We start from the raw sequence: 21,995 nt of genomic DNA on the forward strand, positions 1-21,995 counted from the left end.
TAACTGGACCCCATAAGCCCAGAAGGTACACTCGTGCGCAAGTTAAATAAAAACCCGAACGGACCCCCATAAGCCCGACGAGTACACAGAATAACTAAAACTAAAGAGAATTGCATATAAGAACCCAAAAACGAAGAACATCGAACCAGAACCTCAACCCTAATTAGTAGAATCTGACAGTACGGAGACCGGACCTTGAACCAGATGCTCAAAAGAAGTACCCAAGTAACCAATCACAAGTAACATGTATAAAAGGCCAGAACTCTAACCGGATGCTCTATATAAGTATTTGGGCAATAGAGGCCGGAACTCTAACCGGATGCTCTATAGAAGTATTTGGGCAATAGAGGCCGGAACTCTAACCGGATGTTCTATATATAAGTATCTGGGCAATAGAGGCCGGAACTCTAACCGGATGCTCTATATAAGTATCTGGGCAATAGAGGCCGAAATTCTAACCGGATGCTCTATATAAGTATTTGGGCAAATAGAGGTCGGAACTCTTACCGGATTCTCTATATAAAAGTGCCACTGTAGCTGCTGAAAGAGTCTCAATCGATCTATTCTCATAAATGTCCACAGATTGCCGTCCACACCTAGCCATCAATGAACGTCCTTAGAACCGAATCAAAAATCAAATTCAAATCGCGAAACAGAACTAGTGTCGCTGCGTAACTCTTGAAGTTGTAACATTGGGGAAATAAGGATAACTATCATCGGAGTAAACGTATCGCCTAGCTAAGGCCCAAACTATCAGGCTCAAGTCTGCTACACCAATCTAGAGAGATCTAAGTCGGTCGAGCGACGTCGGGATAAAACTAAGGCCTATCGGATCCGAATCATGTATTTCTAAAGCAAGCCCTAGTCAAACCTAAACTAAGGCACAAATACTTCAACAAATAGTAAATTAAGCATGCAAGCACTCCACATAGCGAGAAGGGTCAATTAATAACACAAAGCATGCTCACAGTTACCCGATAATTCTCGAAATAGGCCAAAAACATGATTTCCAAACACCTATGCGTGATTCAATCACAACCAACCCAAATCTCAACTAATCAACATGCATTCACACTCTCAAGCTCAATCTAAGAGAGGGAAACCGCAGCCTACCTGTAAGCCGATCACACGCGCTCCAAAATCACTTCTCCGGAGCTTTCCCTTTCCGAACGTCCTCAAAACGCTGCCCCGCTATCAAAAATAGAGTCACAACGTAATTACGGTCATTTAGACACCAAAATCACAATAAACGGAGATGGACCAATTTCGGGGTCAAAACAGAGAAAGTGGGACTCGCGCTGGAAATTCTGGGATTAACCCCAAAAGTGGATCCTAACCAATTCCCCCAGCTCATGTCCTAAAATGGGACACAAGTTGGGGCTCGGGAACAACACAATATCAACATGCAACTAAAACCCAAATTTTCTCAAAAATTAGAAATGGAACAGCAGTTGAATCAGTGTATTTACCAAAAAAATGGAGGTCTACAGTGAAATACGACAACACCACGACGTTCTCCTTGAAAAATCAGTCAAGATAGCCTCAAAAATCACTGAAATTGGACCTAAAAAGGCTGAGAAAACAAGTCTCAAAATCTTCCAAAATCAAGCTCACAAAAGGGTTGTGGCAGCAGGTGTTTCACGAAAATTACCTCAAACGGGGACCCAAATCACTATACGAGCTCACCAACGCGTTGTCCTTGAAAAATTTCACAACTTTGCCTTTTGAATCGCCCAAATTGGTTGAGAGATGAGAGAGTTATGAGGGTTTGAAGTTTGGGAAAGTTGGCTGTTATATCTGCAATTTTAGCAGATATTTCTGCAATTTTCCAAAAACTAAAAACTCTGTTGGGGTGCTCCAAACTAGTTCAAAACCCCGTGCACGCAAACGAGATATGCAAACATACCAAAATCGATATTCTGGACTCAACGGCGCAGTCGAAATTTCCATCAAAGGTCATCTCAATAAAAAATGGGTCCCACTTCCAAATGCCCTTTTCATTTGAACGCGTTTTCCAAGAATGTTGACCAAAGTCAACCTTAAGCCAAATTTCCAAGGCTAAAACGCCTAATCGCACCGACTTACACTGAAAACCTCGAGAGTCATGCCGACTATGCAACAAGCCTAAAATGACCCTTTCGGAGCTGATGGAATCGTCAGAATTGGATTTCGATGTCATCTTCTTGAACTTTTGATCGAAAATGATCGTTCAAGGTTCATAAGCTCCAAAACACAAAAACTCGCACCAAGACCAAACTAACGACCAGGTGACCGAACTGTCAGTCCCAGCAGTCATAACTGACTTGGGGTCACTATAGGAACGCTCTAAACGACATACAGAAGGCAAGACATAGAAATGACCTGGAGGGTCATTACACTCTTCCGCCCCTATCCAGATGCAAAATTTAACTGTGATGTGGCGGGACGTGACACTCTCCCCCACCTATTGATGCGACGATCGCGTCGCATCGTTGTTGCGTCGCCAACCGGGTCTTGTCTTCTCGTACGCGTGGCCAATATTCCATTGACTTGATCAACATCCTCGCGCAACGCCTTCAATTGCTTCATGATCTCTTTCATCCTGGTCTTATGGTCTACCTCCTTCCTAGGAGGCAAGCGCATCGGCGGCTTCTTTGGCATCACGATATTGTTCTCTTTTGGAACCATCTTCGTGCGTGGTGGCAAGGACCCTTTTGCACCATTGTCATCTTTCGAACTTGCAATGGTGTCTATACATGTTGACTCCTTCTTAGGGCTTCTTATGAGTTACATGGCTGTTAGACGAACTTGTCCTTCCGTCCTCGGTACTTTAACCAGGGGCACCATACATGATCCTCTTTGCTCTATGACTAGAAGTCGTTGGAGGTAAGGGTCGATCACCACGTGGCACTGCTGGAAGAACTCTTGCCCAAAAATTATGTCAAAGAGGTCTAAATGAGCGACAGTGAAGTTGGTTTTACCTTGCCACTCGCCTAGCGTGATGTTTACTCCATGCGCGATTCCACACACGGGAGTCGGTGGTACATTGACCGTCCTAAGTTGGGCATTACTTGGATTGTAACTCAGCCCCAACCTTGTCGCTGCCGTCTTGGTCATTATATTGAACTCTGCACCTGTGTCGACCATATCACAAGCAGGCCTTCTATTAATCATGAGGTCGACATACTGCGCGTCGTACCCTCTCGGCTTCCCAGGCTGCTTTATGATGGCTCCGCATAGTCCTATCAAGCCTAACTGCGTCATCTCTGCGCCTTGTCCTTGCTATTGTGCATCCTTCTCTTTTCGCTCTCGTAAGATGGCACCAAGGTTCTTTAGTTCAGGGCACTTTGCATAGCCATGCGGCCCATTGCATATGTAACAACCACCTCTTTTGGCAATCTCTGCCTTTCTCTCTGTGTCGCCATGACGTCCAGACTTCTTACCGTCGGACTTATAGGTATCATGTTTCTTGGGATGTGGCCGTTGCTCTTCGACTCTGCCACGATCTCCCCCACCATGGTCATTACTACCTCTCACTTCCTCTCCTCCGGCTCTGTTGGGCTTCTCATGCTTGAAGTCTGTCAAAGCTTCGGCCTGCGTGATGGCTTTATTTATAGTCCTAACCTGTCGACGTTCCAACTCCGTCTTGGCCCAATTTTTCAACCCATCCATGAAGTGCAACAACATATCATCATCCGCGAGGTTAGGAATTTGAAGCGTGAGGATGGTGAACTCCTGCACATATGCGCGTATGTTACCCGTTTGCTTCAGCTCCCTAAACTTGCGCTTCGCCTCATAGATGACGTTGTTAGGGGAGAAGGCTTTCATGAACTCTTCCCGAAATTGCTCCCAGGTGTTGATGGTGCACGTCCCCTTCCCTATCTTGGCCTCTTTGCGCCTCCACCATAGCATGGCCATCTCCGAAAGATACAATACAGTAGTGTTGATCTTACTCTCGTCGCTCTTCAGCCTGTTGCACTTGAAGTAATTCTCCAAATGCCATAAGAAGTTCTCCACCTCTTGCGCGTCACGGACGTCTTTGAACATATGTGGCTTGGGAGCCTCAACCTTGGCCTCCCTATCTCGGTCAAGCGACGATGATCCTCCAACTTTCGCGCCCTCATTGAGTGCTTTCATCTCGGCCTTCATGGTCTCAATCGTGCTCAATGCCTCCATGAGCCGACACTCCAAGGAAGTGATAGCATTCTTCATCTCGAACTCTGCACGCTGGTGGCCCTCCAACTCCTTGCGGATGTTGTCGGTCTCCTCAAGGGTGAAGTCCTCCAGAGTCTTGAACTTGCCATCGACCTTGTTCAAACGTCTGCCTAAGATCTCCACGGCCTGCCTCGCCATTTCAACCCTCGTGATCCACTCTTCTCCGGGTGTGACATCAATGGGCTCCTCTCCAAGTTCATCGTCACTTGCTTCAGTGGTCGAAGGTGGATGAGATGTTAGCGCCTCACTTGGTGTGGGTTCGAGCATCATTTTCTCATTACTCTTTTGATGCTTCTTTCCCTTGCGGTTTTTCTTTCCTCCATCCGGACGGACGTTGGTGGTGCTAGCGGTGTTTACGTCCCCTTCGGTTGTCATTCGCTTAGTGCAAACCTGGCTCTGATACCACGTTGTCACGGACTTAGAGTTTTCACTAAAGCTCCATGCGGCACTTGACAACTTACTCGCGAATCTTTCACGATCTTGTAACCTCAAGTAAGCCCTTTAAGACTAGATCGCTAAGATAATGAAAGGAAGACTTGGAAAGAACAAGATAGCTTTTGGAAGAAGGCTTTTTGTATTGCTTGGAAGATTGCTTTACACTTGCTTGGTGCCTAGCAAATGAGGGGCACCTCTATTTATACTATCACCTAGGGACTAAAGTGCAATTTTAAATTACTTTACAAGTTCCTAAACTATTTACACAAAGGTCCCTCTCTAGAATTCTCTACACACTCTAGAGAATTCTAAGGCTTTCTTGGAAACTATCTAGGACCTTTCATTGCCTTCTTGAAAAGTCTAAAGAGTTCTAGAGTTCTCTGTAAACCTCTCCTTAACTCTAGACTCTTCCGCCCCTATCCGGACTCAAAATTTAACTGTGATGTGGCGGGACGTGACAAATTGCTAAAATTCTCTACAACAAACAGTAAAGTAATAATAAGAATAACAATAAAATCAAATATGTTCTCACAATCAAAATAACAACAATTAGTACCAAAATAGATAAGATCAAATGTGTTCACAAATAATAACAACAAAAACAACAATTAGTACCAAAAAAGATAAGATCAAATAGGTTCACAAAAAACAAGAAGAACAAATGTATTTTTATGCAACATTTCGCTCGGAGCATGTAGTCCTCTTGTGATCAATTCTTTTGCATAAAGAACATTTATTTTTCTTCGTTGAAAATGATTTCCCGATTCCTTTATGTCTTTTTGAGGACCTTCTTCCAACCTTGCCTAGCTCAACAAATGGAGAAGATATTTTTCTCTCTAAAATCTCAATAGAAACTTCTCAAGTTTCTTCAGATGGCACCGGTTTAATTTCCTCCACATATGTAATAAGGTATACCTCTACTTTTTAATACGAAGAGGAGTACTCATAAATGCATCTCCCATAGTCATCACCATATTGGAATCGAAGTGCTGCCATAACATGTGGACAAGGTACTTTGTCAATGTCAAAAACTTTAAAAGTACAAGTTTTGGCTAGCAAATCAACTGTTGCAACTTCACTATGACCGGTGACAATATACTTGTAGTTGGCAGTTTGATGGACCAATAGCTTGTTCCCTAGATTAATATTGTTTGCAATATTTTTTCTATCGAAGGGACGAAGATGGTTGGTGCATTAATGAATTTCATACGCCGCTCATGAAATTTTTCTGCAAATCGCTTGTTTATTGCATCAAATAGAGCAGTAATAGGATATTCTCTTTCATCAAGAAAGATTGAGTTAACCGACTCAACAATATTTTTCGTCATAATATTGTACCTGTAACATATAAGTGTCTAATAATATATTATAAGTATGTGTTTATAACTGTTGTATAGTTTTTATAACAATTGTTGCATATTTCTCAACAGGTGCTGAAATAAGTGTAGTAGTTACTATAAAAAAATTGCAGCAGTAGCTATAAAATACTGCAGTAGTATCAATAATAACTATAATAAAATTTACCTATTTCCAGGAAAGAATGCCCTGCTCCATCGGTGAAATTCAACACATTCAAGATGTGTGGCAGCCTGTGGAACCAAATCTCTTATCCGATTAAAATGATCACTGAACGCATCATTATTATATGTTTTTGCCGCCTTATAAAAGTGGTAGACAACACTCGCATTGTGAAAATTATTTCGAATATTTTCTCCTAAGTGCCTCATGCAACAACCATAATGAGCTAAAGGAAATACAATTGAAACCATCTTTCTAATGCTTTGATGTCTATCAAAGATTATGCACAATTCATGAGTATCAAGTACAAAACTTTTCAATTGCTCGAAAAAGTATCGGTAGGAAGCATCACATTCAGAGTCTACTACGCAAAATGCCACAAAAAAAATATGATTATTCGCATCCTGTGCAACAGAAGACAACAACACCACCATATTTACTTCTCAAAAATGTCCCATCAACAGCTATGACTTTTCTCATTTGTTCGAAACCAAGAATCCAAGCTCCATATGCCACAAAAAAATACTTGAACCTGCCATTTTCATCAATCCTCAACGCCGTTTTACTTCCCAGATTAGATGACCTAAGCATATGACTATACGCATCAATCACTCCATATCCATGTTCATGTGTCCCTCTTACCAAAGACTTTGCAATCTCGCTACCCATCCAAACTTTCCAATAACTAACCTTGCATCCCAATTCAATACGAATAGAGTTTTTCAAATCTTTTGTAGATGGACCTTTACCTTTGGGATATCTATCTTTGAAGTATGCTCCAATGACTTTTGTTGTGGAGTGTGGATTATGACTCGTAAGATGTTCCGAGCCACATGTATATCTTTTCATACTTTTTAATATAAAATCTATCAGAATTTTCAACTTTCACCGCTCTTAGCCACCACTTGCACTCAAGATGCTCACATTTGACACAATACACTGAACATGAATTAATTTACCTTCTTCAATCTAAAATCTTTTTTGACAAGCAATTTTCAATGCAATATCTAATTCTTGTTTATTCTTAAACGACATATCTTTGTAAAAACCTATTCCATCATCTTGAGCATGACTGCATTAAGTTAATTAATTATCAGCTAAAGCAAAACTTAATTAAGTGTACACAGAGGATGAACTTTTAGAAATAAGTAAATTTATGAGTTCATAGTACTTGCCTATCAACAACTTCACCAATAATGGAAAATCTATTCCAAACTTCAGGAGAAAGAATATGTTGACCTTCATGCTCTTCATTCGGAATATTCATATTCATCCTACCACATTCATCGTTCAACACTTGCATCACATAAATTATGATTCTCCACCAATCTTTCAACCATGTAGATCGTTAAAACGCCTCTAGGTTCATCTTCCAAATAAATACTTAAACTAAGTTGATCATTTATCTTAAAAGGAGTCGCCTTCTGCTTTTCACCACAACTATGCAGGTAAGTGATCACAATATCTTCCAACTCACAATTTAATTTACAACAAGTAATTATTTTATTTGCAAAATCATCATATGCAATATCTCGATGCACAATCATTGCAATTGTCGCGGTCAAATCTTTACTCTTCCAACACCAAATATAACGATTGTTGGACTCGACCCATTCACCATTACAATCAACTGGTACTACTATTCTATCTCCCATTAATGATGTTGAAGATACCTGAAAATATTGTAACTTAGAACTAAAAAATTGATCATAAAAAAATTATATTAAAATATCACAATTGTTGTAAGTTATTCAGCAGCTACTGAAATAGATATAGCAGTTGCGTCAATTTATTCAACAACAACATTCAACAATTGTTGTAAATTACTGAAATAGTCATATCAGTTGCTCAAAATTATTATACATCAGTGGCAAGAACAATAATACAAAAATCAAATTTTTAAATGAATAATACACACAAACAATACTATTAACTTGTTAAAATGATTGAAAATTATCAGTTAAGAAGTAATTTCTAAAGCTTAGACCTTTTCAATTCACATGTTAAATTAAAATTTGAGATTTTCCCTTCTCAAATTCTTCAAATAAGAAATCTACAATAAGTTGCAACACCAATAAAAGAAGAACAAGAAGAAGAAGAAGAGGAAGAAGCTCTAGTGATAAAGATTAGAAGCGAAAAAAATGTGAAAAGACCAGGACGTTGGGAGAGAACAAAAAAAAACTGATTTGGGGGTTTTCCTATTTTAGAAATCAGGGTTTTACTTAAATTTTGGTGAAAGTGTAAAAACAAAAACTTGAGGACCTATTTAATAATTTTTAAAAATTGATTAAAAATCTATCACCTACACTTAATAATTAAAACTAGAGTCACTCTTTTTATATTCCAACACTTTTTTGTCACCTATAATTCATTCTCCCAAGTTACTGGTGGTAACGTGGTGGTCCTTATTTTATTGTATTGTTATATGATTACTATTATGGCTATATAATGATGACAATTGAATAGTTAAAGGTGCATTGTGATTGGAAGGTGGAGACCAAACATTAATGAGGAGCAATTAAGGTTGTACTATGATTGTTCATCAAATTTAAGTTCTGGACGTTATAATTGAATTGGGTGTTGGGTTGTTGTTAGTCTGCCACTGGTTTCGTAATCAGTGGCTTCCATCTTTATATATTAATATTTTTTTCTCACACTATAAACTATATTTTGATATATTGAGATAGGTAATTAAATATTAGGTGTATCGAATTATTTAAATTCCATTAAAGTTATGCTAATTGGAGGAGTTAAGACTTACCCTTAGGTTTGAACTTTAGGAAATTGATTATACAATTAGGTGAGTTTTTGGGTCTAGGCTAGACATAGAATAATATGAGTGTTTATAGACTCGTGAACTTACAAATTATGCATATATACTTGATAGATTGGAAAGGTTCGGAGGCATTGAGGAAAGGAAAAGTATTGGAGAAGTAGCTTGCTTGACTTCGGTTCTTCGGTGGAGGTAGGTTATGATTTATTCTATGTGATAGATAGACTCTTAATAGTGATTGATATTCATTGAGTNGATAGATAGACTCTTAATAGCGATTGATATTCATTGAGTGATATTGTGAAGTTTTCAATGTACTTGGTTATTGTGGTTTCGATAATATATGTGTTGTTGTGATTGGTCTGTAATCCCAAGACAGCGAAATCCATAATCTTAAACTTGTTGTATTAAAGTGATGCCTTGAATAAAGAAGGCCTTCAACCAGCCACTCTTTTAGTTCCCAAAATAGATATAATCCAGAATCCTTTTAAGCGCCTTATCACGAAAGTGACCGAGCAAGCAGATGATGATGGTTCAGCCGGTAAGCTAGCAAGCTTACGAAATGAATTAATGAAATATTGTTAAGAAAGTGGAAAGAGGTGATATAGAATGAAAAATGAATTAATGATATATTTGGATTGGGTGTCACGTTCTGACACGATATTATTGGATCGAATGTCACGTTCTGACACGATATTATTGGATCAGGTGTCACGTTTCGACACGATATTATTGGGTCAGGTGTCACGTTTCAACACGATATTATTGGATCGGGTGTCACGTTCCGGCACGGTAACATTTAAGGAATACATATCAAATTAACTTAATGTACTCAATCTCAAAGAACTCATTTTCTAAATGAGTGTGGTGTGGAGGCATGAGTCGTCGTGTGTATGTGTGAGATATTGTGATTGATTACGTACATGATTCGATGCTATTGTCACTTGTTCATGTTGTTTGTTGCTTATCACATGCTAAGTGCTATAGTTGATTTCATGTAATTACTTTATGCATATCAGTTTCTATTTTGAGCGGTCGATGATATCTACTCAGTACATGTTGCCTTGTACTGATCCCTACTTGTGTTTTTGTTTGTTTTCCTTTTGTGGAGTGCAGCGAGTGTACCAACGACTTTGGCTTTCCCTCAGCTGTATCCAGTCTCCAGCACCTCAGGTTCCAAGGTGAGCTATTCATTCTAGCTCGTGTTGGATTCTCTCAGTCATGGCATGATGTCCTAAGTTTTTGGACACATACTACTTTATTCTTTTATTTTGGCGTCTTTGATACTCTAGACTTAGTATTAGGAGATTAGATGTCCTTGATGTGATGACTTTCAGGTTTTGGGAACCGATATTTAATAGACGTTTGTGGATTTGTGTTTCTTACATTAATAAGATTTAAGCTTCCGCATTACGGTTAGTATTTCAAGAGTTGAACGATAATATAAGTTGAGGTCGAATTCATTGGTTAGCCCACCTAGGAGGTCAAGTGTGGGTGCCACTCATGACTCGTTTTGGGTCGTGACACTTGGTCTTTCAAAATGATGAACTTGATCTTTTAAAACCTTGAAGATTACTTTCTTAGTGTTCTTTTCTGAGATGGAGAGAAAAAAACAAAGTATTTCTTTTGGTTCAAGGACAAAACCCTTTTAAAAAATTCTAAAGTGCCTTTTCAGGAAAGATACTTTCTCAAGTTTAAATGGTACTTTTTCAATAAGTCTCCATAGACTCAAGAAAAGGTCAATGAGTTTCAAGCTATCTAAAATAAATCTATATTAATAGATATTAATGTTTAAGGCCCCAAACTTTAATACTTTATTAGATTATACAATGGACTACTTTATGAAATAATATCTACGTATAATATATTAATATGTGAGTCCACAAAATAGAAATTACTAACATGTATATGTACCATATTTTTAACGATAGGTATATCAATTCTAAATTGCAACGTTGAGGGATATATTTGTCTCTTTTCCCTGTTTTTAATATTAAGGATTTGTTAAGTCCTATACATTGGAATTGCTTGTCTGTTCCAAATACTTTGCTTTCACTAGAGAAAGCCATTTTTTACACGTATTTCGATTTCATGATGTTGAATTGGCATCAGTATTATTGAGGCCAATCCCTTTTGCACCATTGACAGAGAAGTTTTCCCTATCTGCAACAAATTATGGTTCTATCCCAATATTCTTCGTAAAAACGCTAGAAGATTTTGCTATTTCAGTGTCCCTTCATGAGGCAATGCTAGATTCAAATCCACCTCAACAAATTATCCAGATGGAAGGCTTTGATCATTCACCATTTCTATCGAAACCTCAAGCACTACACAAGATTTTGCTGGAAATTTCAAAGGTTCCTGTAAAATAAACTCTGATAAATCATCCAGCAAAAATTGACCTCCAACACATATGACATTCATATATACATATATAATCAATCATTTGTCATTACAAGGAGACTATACGTGAGTTAAAACGTAGGAGACGATGTGTTTACTTATTCAATTTTATACAAGCTTAAGTGTCTACTTGTATATAGACAGAGTTAAAGGACATAGATACTAGCTGAAATCAAATTAAAAGACATATTTATATATTATGCTAAACTTCTACTAGTAATAACATCCATGACAACAAGCTATTTCTCGAAAATTTGCTCTTTTATCGGTCATTCACCAATCACTAGATCTAGGGGAAAACAAGCACATTTTGAGAGTGATTACACTATCAAAGGTGATTTATTTCTTTTCTGTTTCTAAAATTATTTTTCTAAAAATCATTATAGTATGTGCTTTCAATTTTCGAAAATCTGATTTGATGTTGATCTCTTTTCTCTAGACTTTTTGGATTGTTCAATTTGTATGGTTTCAGTAACGGGAAATTTTTGAGAGTTACATCTAATAATGCATGCAATCATGACAAATACTCTTTCCGTTCACTTTTATTTGTCACTTGTTTAAATTGACACATCTATTAAAAACAATTTTTGATATAAGTATTTTATCATATTATCCCTACTAATAAATGTTTAATATTGGATCTTGAAAAATGATATGGAGAATAATATTTAATGTTAAGGGTAAAACATGAAAACAAAAATTGTCTTTTCTTGGTATGTCAAAAGTGACAAATAAAAATAAAAATATATTTCAGAAATAAGTGACAAGTAAAAGTGAACGGAGGGAGTTTATGATAGCCCCATCAATCAAGAATGGTAATGGTAACCAAGTGTTTCTTTTTTAAATTGGGGGAATGGGAAGAAGATTACGAGGCAGCGGAAAATCAGATTCTCATTAATAAGGTGAAAATTCGGATAACTATCGTACACACACTTTAACATAACCATCATGAATTTATCCTAGAAAGAATGAACAAGACCAATGAGTGGAAAAAAACTTGCAAATAACAATATTCTTGACTTTTATCACAAATTATTTGTGTCCTTATCATCCTTATTTTAATCGGAAAAGAGTCAATAATATCTTTAAATTATGTGAAATTAAACAAAAATATCTTTCATTAATAAGGTTAAAAATGTTTTTTTTTCTTTAATGAGTTCACTAGATGACTTGCCAGCGCTTGGATTCTCGAACCCTAAGAGCGGATTTCTGGAATTTGTTCACATCCGATTCGGTGGCATCTATCCAATTTTTTTCTATATAAACACTTCCTTTTCCTCATAAGAATACTATTTTTAAAGTTTTTTAAAAAGTTTTTAAATCTGGCTAGCTAGTAAAATAGTTGGAAGTTTTTTTTCCAACTTAATCTCATGTTATCAATTAAAATAGATAAATCGTGTACCTTTAACTAATAATACAAGCCATACATATAAGATTATAATAATCCATCATTATTTTTATTTAAATAATGGTAAAAAAAAATCAAATAACACAAACAATTTTTTTTTTTTTAGAATAAACATTTGCTAATATAATTTTTTATTTTACCGTTAAAATGAAAAAGGGTCAACAATAACTCCATCAACGATATTTTATAATGCGAAGCAATGCAATAAATTCCGTATTTTATGTTATTATGATTGTTGGGTCTTAACTGTAAGACCAATGATTACCATTAACAAATATTTATCCTATTTCAATTCAAAATATTTAAAAATAAAAAAAAATATTTTATCAGAAAAAAGAATTTTATTGATATGTAAATGAAAATAATATGATGAGGTACTCTGATCTTGTATAGACTATGACCTATATTATCGATTAAAAAGTACATGAGTTATTCAATTTTAATTGACAAAATAATATTAAAAAGAAAAAAAGATTACTTCCAACTTTTGTATTTGTTCAAGAGATTTTAAAGGCAAAGAAATAAGAATAGGATTCCTTAAAAATAATACTCCCTCTATTTTAGTTTATATGGACACTTTTAATTTTTTTTGAAAGTCAAACAATTTAAGTTTGATCGACAATTTACGCATGGAATCTTCAAATTTTTAGAAATAAAATTTATATATTTATAAACTACGTAAAATGTACTATAAGTCACAATAATTGATAATTCAAAATATTTAAAAGATGTATGAAAAATCTACGGTCAAAAATAGGCTTGTTTGAATCTCGTAATTTGAAAAGTGTCACATAAATTGAGATGAAAAGAGTATGTTTATTAGAAAAAAGATATTTTTGACCCAATTAAGTAATAATAAGAACATTTTGAACCAAACATTAATGAAAAAGATATTTTAAAACTAAATTATTAACAAATGGTATTTTTGTTCAATTTAACATAATCTTTATGAATATGTTAAACCCTTTTCAATATAAAATTAAAATACCTTTTATTTCTTTTAATATAAAATAAACAAAAAGAGTGATGCTTTCCCACTACTAACTTACGTGATTGCAACTCTTTATCTTTGATTATAAGCTTAAGAACAATAATATCAATATGATTTTATATTTTTATTAATCAATCCTTTTCTTATTTTACCTCTGTTATTCCTTTATTTCAAAAAAGAAGAAGCACCTCATAAACCTTTTATTTCAACGCCCGCCCATTTGCTAACAAGCTTTTCATTGCATCTCATCCATTTTATTATCTTATATTTATATCGAGGTCCGATTAAAATTTAAATTTATTTTAAAAAGTGAGATGAAGTATTTTTACTGTTTATTTTCCTCATTATTTTTTATGTTAAAAAAGATTTTTTTTTATACTACTCTTAAACATACACGGATTGAATGTGTTGATTACAAGTTTGGTCAAAGTCAATAACTTTAATTTAAATTCCGAGTTTGTAATAAAAAATTCATTAAACTGCCGGAAAAAAAAACACTCTCTAAGCATATAGCAAGAAGCCATTGAATATGCACAAATTATTAATTAAAAACTGAGCAACTTACGAGACTTAGAATCTCCAACCCATAAACTTTAAATTTTGATGTTGCTTCAGACTTAGTGATTAAATTTAACATTTCAAAACACTGTTAATAAGGTTAGTTTAGTGAAATATATTCTTAATTTAAATATTAAACAAAGTGCCATTTAAAAGGGATCAAATAATATAAAACAAAAAATATAATAAAGATAAATTCATACTCAAAATTCAAACTCAAATCGTTTAATTAAAAGAATAAATGAATATTTATCACTCGTCCTAATTGCTCATTTTGCTAACAAGTTGCAATGTGACATTATTACTAGGGTTGAACATAAAATATCGAAAATCGAATTACCGAACCGGACCAAATTTTTGATTATTTGGTATTTGATATTTGGTAATTAAGTATTTGGTATGATATTCGAGAGTAATATTTTAGAATTATGGTATTCGGATTTGGGTTTGGTATGAGACATAAGTATCATTTGGTATTCGGTATTTCCCGAATACCAAATTATTTACTTAATGAAGGTCATATATCAACATATCAATTACTCATTAGTATAAGTCCAAAGAAAAAGTTAAAGAATAAGCATGAATAATCCAAACACATGTCTTTTAGTTGTATCAATTTGTTTTTCTTGATGTCTTCTTACTTGTTGATCTTCTATTACATCGTGCGTCCACATAAAAAAAATAGAAATGATAGGAGAAATAGTATTAACTTTGTAATACAATTGTTATAACTTCAATATGATATTACCGAATACCGTATTAAACAAAAGTTTAATTTATCGTTTTTCAAATCACCAAATTGAAATTTAAAAAATTGATATTTAATACTCCCTCCGTCCCATTTTATGTGGCACCATTTCCTTTTTGGTTAGTCCCAAAAAGAATGTCACATTTTCTTATATGGTAAGTATTTAAAGGTACAATTCCTCTTTTATCCTTGTTGGTCCCACTTAATCTTAAAATAATACTCCAATACATTTATGAGGAGAGAGAAAAGTGAGTCTACTTTTTAAAGGGCAATTTGGTAAACATTNACCGGATCAAATTTTTGATTATTTGGTATTTGATATTTGGTACTTCAGTATTTGGTATGATATTCGAGAGTAAGATTTTAGAATTATGGTATTCGAATTTGGGTTTGGTATGAGACATAAGTACCATTTAGTATTCGGTATTTCCCGAATATCAAATTATTTACTTAATGAAGGTCATATATCAACATATCAATTACTCATTAGTATAAGTCCAAAGAAAAAATTAAAGAATAAGCATGAATAATTCAAATACATGTCTTTTAGTTGTATCAATTTATTTTTCTTGATGTCTTCTTACTTGTTGATCTTCTATTATATCGTGCGTCCACATAAAAAAAATAGAAATGATTGGAGAAATAGTATTAACTTTGTAATACAATTGTTATAACTTCAATATGGTATTACCGAATATCGTATCAAACCAAAGTTTAATTTATCGTTTTTCAAATCACCAAATTAAAATTTAAAAATTTGATATTTAATATCTATTTTTAACTAAAACTACCAAATTATCAAACCCAAAATTTGAGAAAATGAACGGAATACCGAATACCCCTAATTATTACTCCCCAATTTATTGTCGGTGAAAGAGCAATTATAAAATACGTGACTATATATTACACACTTTCTTCATTCATTTACTTCCCCTGTCCACATTCACACCTTCATTCATCATTAATCAATACGGGAAAAAAAAAAAAGGTGACTCCCAAATTTTAAAACCCTAATTCTCTATTCTCGTTTATACCTATTGAATTTCTTGTGTTTTTTTGGGGAAAATCACTTAGCTAAGCTATCGTTTTCTCATTTTTTTGGGGGATTTTATGGCATTTTTTTTCTGTTTGCTTGTAAGACTTTGAATTATTTTTATTTTTTTTGTCATAAAAAATTGTTGTGTACAGTAGTTTTGATTCTCTTCAATGAACAATTAAAGAAGCTTTTGTATCAGATTGTGTGAAGGTATTGATTCTAGCTTATTTGAATCCTATAAGTTTGAATTAACTATTGATGATAACAGTAAAAGTAGTGTCAATTTTTTTTTTATTTCTTATGACCTTAGTGTTCGAACCAGTTTGGGCGCACCTGGACTAATTCCATATGATACATGCGACCTCCCACTAGCAACATATACCAAGTAATTCTGTTCACTAAAGCTAGGACAGATAAGAAGAAATCACCTAGTGTTTTTGTCTGTACTGGAATTCAATTGACCGCTAGAGGGGTGTACGACTAAAGAATATTGCTTCGAAATGTAACTTGGCAATGGTTGTAGAGTAGTTTTCAAGGGGGTCTGATGGAATTTGGTGGCTTCCTGTACAATAGAGGAACAGATACAAATGATTCTTATAGTTGATTCCATCTAGATGATATTTAGATGCATGTGGACTTCCGAAGCCAGTAATCAGCATGACGGTTTGAGTTTTATATGGTTGCAGTTAAATTTGTAATTTCTCTTATGCTTTTTCTTTGTGATATATTGATCAGTTCTATACAACATTGTCATATTTATTGGTGTGCTTTATTTCTTTGCTTGTACTAGTTCTCCTTGTGTTATGCTTCTTTTCGTTTTCTATGTGCTTCTTTGAGAATCACAATGTTATCCTTGATATTTATGTTTTGTTTTTATCATCTGGATTGACTCAGGGTATTAGTGGAATTTCTTTGCTTGTACTAGTTCTCCTTGTGTTATGCTTCTTTTCGTTTTCTATGTGCTTCTTTGAGAATCACAACATTATCCTTGATATTTATGTTTTGTTTTTATCGTCTGGATTGACTCAGGGTATTAGTGGATCTAACGGGAAAGAAGCAAAGATATGGGTCGTGGAGTTAGTAGTGGAGGAGGACAGAGTTCATTAGGATACTTGTTTGGGGATGGTGAGGCTCCAACGTCAACCAAAACAAACCCCCAGGCAGTTCGAAGTGAAGCTCAGCCGATAAATGAAGAGCCATCTTCAAAGCCTGCTGCTGCTCCTTCTCCTCCTGCTGATGCTACTAAGCAGATTCCAGCAGGTATTCAAAGTATCAGGGCAGATGGTCAAAACACAGGAAACTTTATCACGGTATGTACTTATGCAAGATTATTATAATGTACTCCGAAATGCTTGAAAAATTCATTGCTATGCTTTGTTGGAGAGGTTTTTTCGTTGCTAAGCAAAAGGGAATAGGGGAGAACTTGGAGCACAAATAGTATGCAATTTGATTGTGTAGTAAATATAAGGTTTCTTGTAATGCCAAAACAATTAGCAATAACAACTAAGCTAAGGTGAAATTAAGACATCTCCACAAGTCCCCACTTTCTAATTATTAATAGCTTGTTCGGTCAAGTTTTTGGGAAACTAGATGTGCTTAAAGAAAGTGCTTATATCACATAGTTGAGGCGTTTTAGCCAAAGCTTCTAAGGTGGAGTACTATATTTTTTATGTTTTAGCAATGCATGGATTTGTTAACACTGCCACAACACACTATATTTTTGTGGATATTATTAGTATCGTTGTGGAGTACAGAACCGATTCATTGATGTCTATCACTGTTGTTTTCTTTTGTTGTGCAAGGAATGTGTACAACCCCATATGATGTTGCATTCTAATATTATTCCTTTATGAACTTTAATTTTGTAATTAACGTATTTATTTTAAGTTAATCATTAACTTAATATATTGTGTGTTGCATTTGAAGGCAAGAAATTGAGGGCACAGATTGTATGATTGCTGTTTGTTTTCTTATGGGAACTATTGAATACAGCTTTGTTTGTTTGTCCTCTTCCTACTATCGGTTTGTGTCAATAAGCCCATTTTAAATTTCCTTTCACGGACCAGCCAATTCTCCAATGTAGTTTCAGAAACAGGTAACCTGCTGGTACGTGTTGTATTTAACCCAGCAGGTTACACTACTTTGACCCATTTTGGACCCAATATATTGAGGGTCAGTTTGGGTTTAACCCTTTGGGTCAAACATATGAATGGGCCATTACACAAACCATCTAAACATATGAATCTGGCTGACAATCTGATCCGTCAAATTTATAGTGGATGGATCATTGGATTTACGTCTAGCCACTTGTTGATTCCAACAATGAAATGAGGACAAGATAATCAACATATACCATCTTTTGTGTTATGAGTTTCTTGAACACATTTCGACCAAATGATAAATTATCTATAGATAGAGGTCTGTGTGGATCTTATGTCGTTGCTATTTGGTCTGTGTGGATCTTATGTTGTTGCTATTTGCAATGTGTTTCGGCTTATGATACATTGATAAGCTGCAAGCACACTCTATTGACGTAATAACAAAACCAAGGCTGTGTGGACTTGAGTAATCCTCATCTCATGAGCTAGCTTTTGGGTTGAGTTAGACTCAAGTGTCATATCTTTACATTCTGTTAGATTGGGATTTTAGTGATTGTTCCTTGCAACCGATTTCTTAAGGATTTGTTGAGGATACAATTTCTTGTGTTAGAAAAACTAATTGGTTTTCAACTCTCACCATTGAATTACGATGGAGTAGTTCTTTGATAAGATAGACCTTTTTCTTGCTTTAAGTCTATAGTATCCTTTGTTATGGAAGAATTATGTGGTTTTAACTAGGGTTATTGGCTTGTTATAGGACCGGCCATCTACCAAAGTACATGCAGCCCCTGGTGGTGGATCTTCTCTGGGGTATCTCTTTGGGGGCGGCAGCAGCTGATAAAGAATTTCCAATCACCCATCGTCGTTTTATTATTTCTTATACCTTGTTTATCAACTATCGTGTCAATGTAATTGTGTGTATCGCAGAACGTCCTGTTGTTCCATGTTTGCTACCTGGTGCTGGTGGGTGAGGGAGTTTTTTTTTTAAAGCCAAAGTATATGTGGTTCAATTGCACAAACTTCTGTCCATATTCGCAGTTGACAGCCATTATATTCTAAGTTTACTCTCTTTGTTGCTATATTCATGGCTTTTGTTAATCGACTATTGGTCCAACTACATGTTGTTGCCTAGATATCGTACTCTTTAATTATATTGTTGTTCGAGGGAAAATGACTCGAACTAAAACCCCCTTTTGTTTTCTTTTACTTGTCACATTTAACTTTTCGAGAGTCAAACTGTATGAACTTTGATCAACATTTTAAGTTGTATTTTTCATCATACTAATATATATTTCCAAAAATACTAGGGTCTTGCTTATTTTTGGGTACATAAGAAAAACAAGATGTTAAAATGTTCATAAGGGACGGTACATCGTTAATAATAGATCTAAGCGGATGTTGTTGTTGATGTTAATGTGAATGGATTAAACCTAGTCACTGGAACACAAACCAAAGGATTAGCTCTAGGAAGGGTAATGCCAGGTGCCTCTTCCATATCGACTTTACTTACCTCTCCACCACTAACCTTCCATTCGAAGCACTGTATCATCGAAGCAAGGCTTATTTGAACTACTTGTAATGCTAATGATGTTCCGGGGCAACCTCTTCTCCCCGTGCCAAATGGCAAAAAATGATAGTGTTGTCCCCTCACATCCAATTGGGATTTCGTGTTCCCCTCCTCCTCTTCAGTCAAAAATCTCTCAGGTATAAATTCAAGTGGATTTTCCCAATACTCAGGATCTCTGTTAATCGCCCATGTATTGACTATCAACCTAGTGTTTTTCGGTATGTGATAACCTCCAATGCAACAATCTTCCGTTGATTCTCGGAGGATCATAGGCCCCGTAGGGTGTAGTCTGAGAGTTTCTTTAACGATAGCTTGAAGGTAAGGAAGATTCAAGATATCCGATTCTTCGACAATTCGACTTTTACCTATGACAAAATCAATTTCTTGAACTGCTTTCTGCATAATGCTTGGATGGTTGATGAGTTCTGCTAGTGCCCACTCTACTGTGATAGCCGCAGTATCCGTGCCAGCAGCAAATATGTCCTGTACAATATAGATTTTGTCTCTACTTCAAATATTGCGCAACTATATATAGTTCTTTAACTGTAATGTTTTCTCATAAGATTTTTCACTTACCAGGATAAAGGCTTTGATGTTCTCTCTTGTCAATCTCATCTCCGCGCATTCATCCTCCGATATATCAAGTAAAATATCAAGCAAATCTTTGATCACTACACTTTCATCTCCATCCTTGTTTTCACCATTTCTCTTCCTTCTTGCTTCTTCATGTTCATTCATAATCCTCTCCATCATTTCATCGAACCTTTTACGTACATCTTTAGTCCTTTTTCCAAACCCTTGCAAATCCAAGTTCTTACAAAACCAAATATAATCCGAAAGATTAAATTTCCCAGTAAGTTCCGCGATATCTTGAACCAACATCCTAACACTCCCGGCTTCATCTTTGTCCTCTGAACACCTTTCGTTCATTAACATTCTCGAAATAACATTATTTGAAACCCTTAGAAGCTCAGCTTCAACATCTACCTTTTCACTAGACTCCGCTTTTTGTAAGAGTAATTCAATAAAACGCTTTATTTCATCGCATCTTAAAGGTAAAAGCATGTCTAATGTCCGAGCTCCAAGGAGCTCAGACATGCATATTTTCTTCATGAACTTCCAGTAAACACCGTAAGGCGCAAAGGAGAAGTCTTGTGAACCATAAGTTAAGTAATCAACCACTGATGTTTGCGGTCGATTTAGAAAGGAAGTTTCATGTGTTTTGAGTACTTCTTTAGCCATTTCGGGTGATGAAACTACTAGACAAGGGACGGATCCAAGATTTATATGAATCAATGGCCCGTAACGAGTCGAGAGCTTGTGAAGTGCTTGGTGAGGAATAGGAGATAGGAGGTGTAAGTGACCGATGATTGGTAAACCAAATGGGCTTGGTGGAAGGTGACATGTATTCCGTTTACGAAACACAACATATTTAAGAAATAAGGTAGAAAATAGCCAAATAAGGAATAATATCATGTAGCCTTGAATATCCACCATTTCAATTCGACGCAGAGCTTTTTAGTTGTTAAGTTATATTAAAACTTGAGCAATATTCGTGTTAGTTGTGCACCTATTTATATAATGGAACTATATTGTATGATATTTAGAAACGGTCAACTAGACATAAACATACATCCAATATGTCTTCATCATGATTATAAAAATAAAAATAGACATCAAGGCCGGCATTGATACATTTTTTTAGAACATTAAACAAAATTATATTATTTTAGTGAGGAGTCTGTATAATGTTAAACTACATTAAAAATTATTTTTAGTGATAATTAATTAACGATAATAACTTAATTCTAGTTAAATATATATTTTTTGCGATAATTAACACTCTTTTAAAATGTTTCTAAGCCTTATAGCGACTTTTGATCTAATGACAATTAACTAATGCCGATAATTAAAGGCTTTAGCACTCTTATTAATATGTATATTTATTGTCGCTAAAAATTGTTTTTGTTGGCGTGACATTGTCGCGTTACATTGCCTAAGCAAAGACCATGTCCTGTGAATTAGGACAAAATTAATGATTGCCGAACAGTATTATAAGAATTATTTTTTTAAGAAAAAAAGTAGAAAAAAAATATTAACTGATCAAACGGCAATCAGATAGGCAATTTGTTGTTTGTCGAATATAAAAGAGGTAGCTCAGAAATATTTTATTTTCATATGATGTTAATTGGAATTAGTACTAGAAAAATGAGGCCATATTTTGTTAACTCAGTCAATTTGCCTATATTTAAGTGGATTGAAAGA

At 35.2% G+C, this 21,995-nt stretch overlaps 2 protein-coding genes and 1 pseudogene across 2 annotated transcripts; 2 read left to right on the plus strand and 1 right to left on the minus strand.

Annotated features, from left to right (window-relative positions):
• LOC125859126 (putative methylesterase 11, chloroplastic) overlaps positions 1–11,292 on the plus strand; it is a 39,397-nt pseudogene extending 28,105 nt beyond the window's left edge.
• A 5,767-nt stretch (positions 11,293–17,059) lies between these two features.
• Positions 17,060–19,245, plus strand: LOC125873667 (protein SPIRAL1-like 1). The gene is made up of 2 exons (XM_049554551.1): positions 17,060–17,374; positions 18,921–19,245. The coding sequence occupies exons 1-2, from the start codon at positions 17,129–17,131 to the stop codon at positions 18,999–19,001; spliced, it is 327 nt and encodes a 108-aa protein (XP_049410508.1). The 5' UTR covers positions 17,060–17,128; the 3' UTR covers positions 19,002–19,245.
• A 305-nt stretch (positions 19,246–19,550) lies between these two features.
• LOC125859131 (cytochrome P450 93A2-like) lies at positions 19,551–21,227 on the minus strand. Its single transcript, XM_049538851.1, has 2 exons — positions 20,307–21,227; positions 19,551–20,213 (listed from the first exon to the last, which is right to left on the minus strand). The coding sequence occupies exons 1-2, from the start codon at positions 21,225–21,227 to the stop codon at positions 19,551–19,553; spliced, it is 1,584 nt and encodes a 527-aa protein (XP_049394808.1).
• Between the last annotated feature and the right edge of the window lie 768 nt (positions 21,228–21,995).

This window comes from Solanum stenotomum, chromosome 1 (assembly GCF_019186545.1).
Source record: "Solanum stenotomum isolate F172 chromosome 1, ASM1918654v1, whole genome shotgun sequence".
In the NCBI taxonomy this organism is placed as follows: domain Eukaryota; kingdom Viridiplantae; phylum Streptophyta; class Magnoliopsida; order Solanales; family Solanaceae; genus Solanum; species Solanum stenotomum.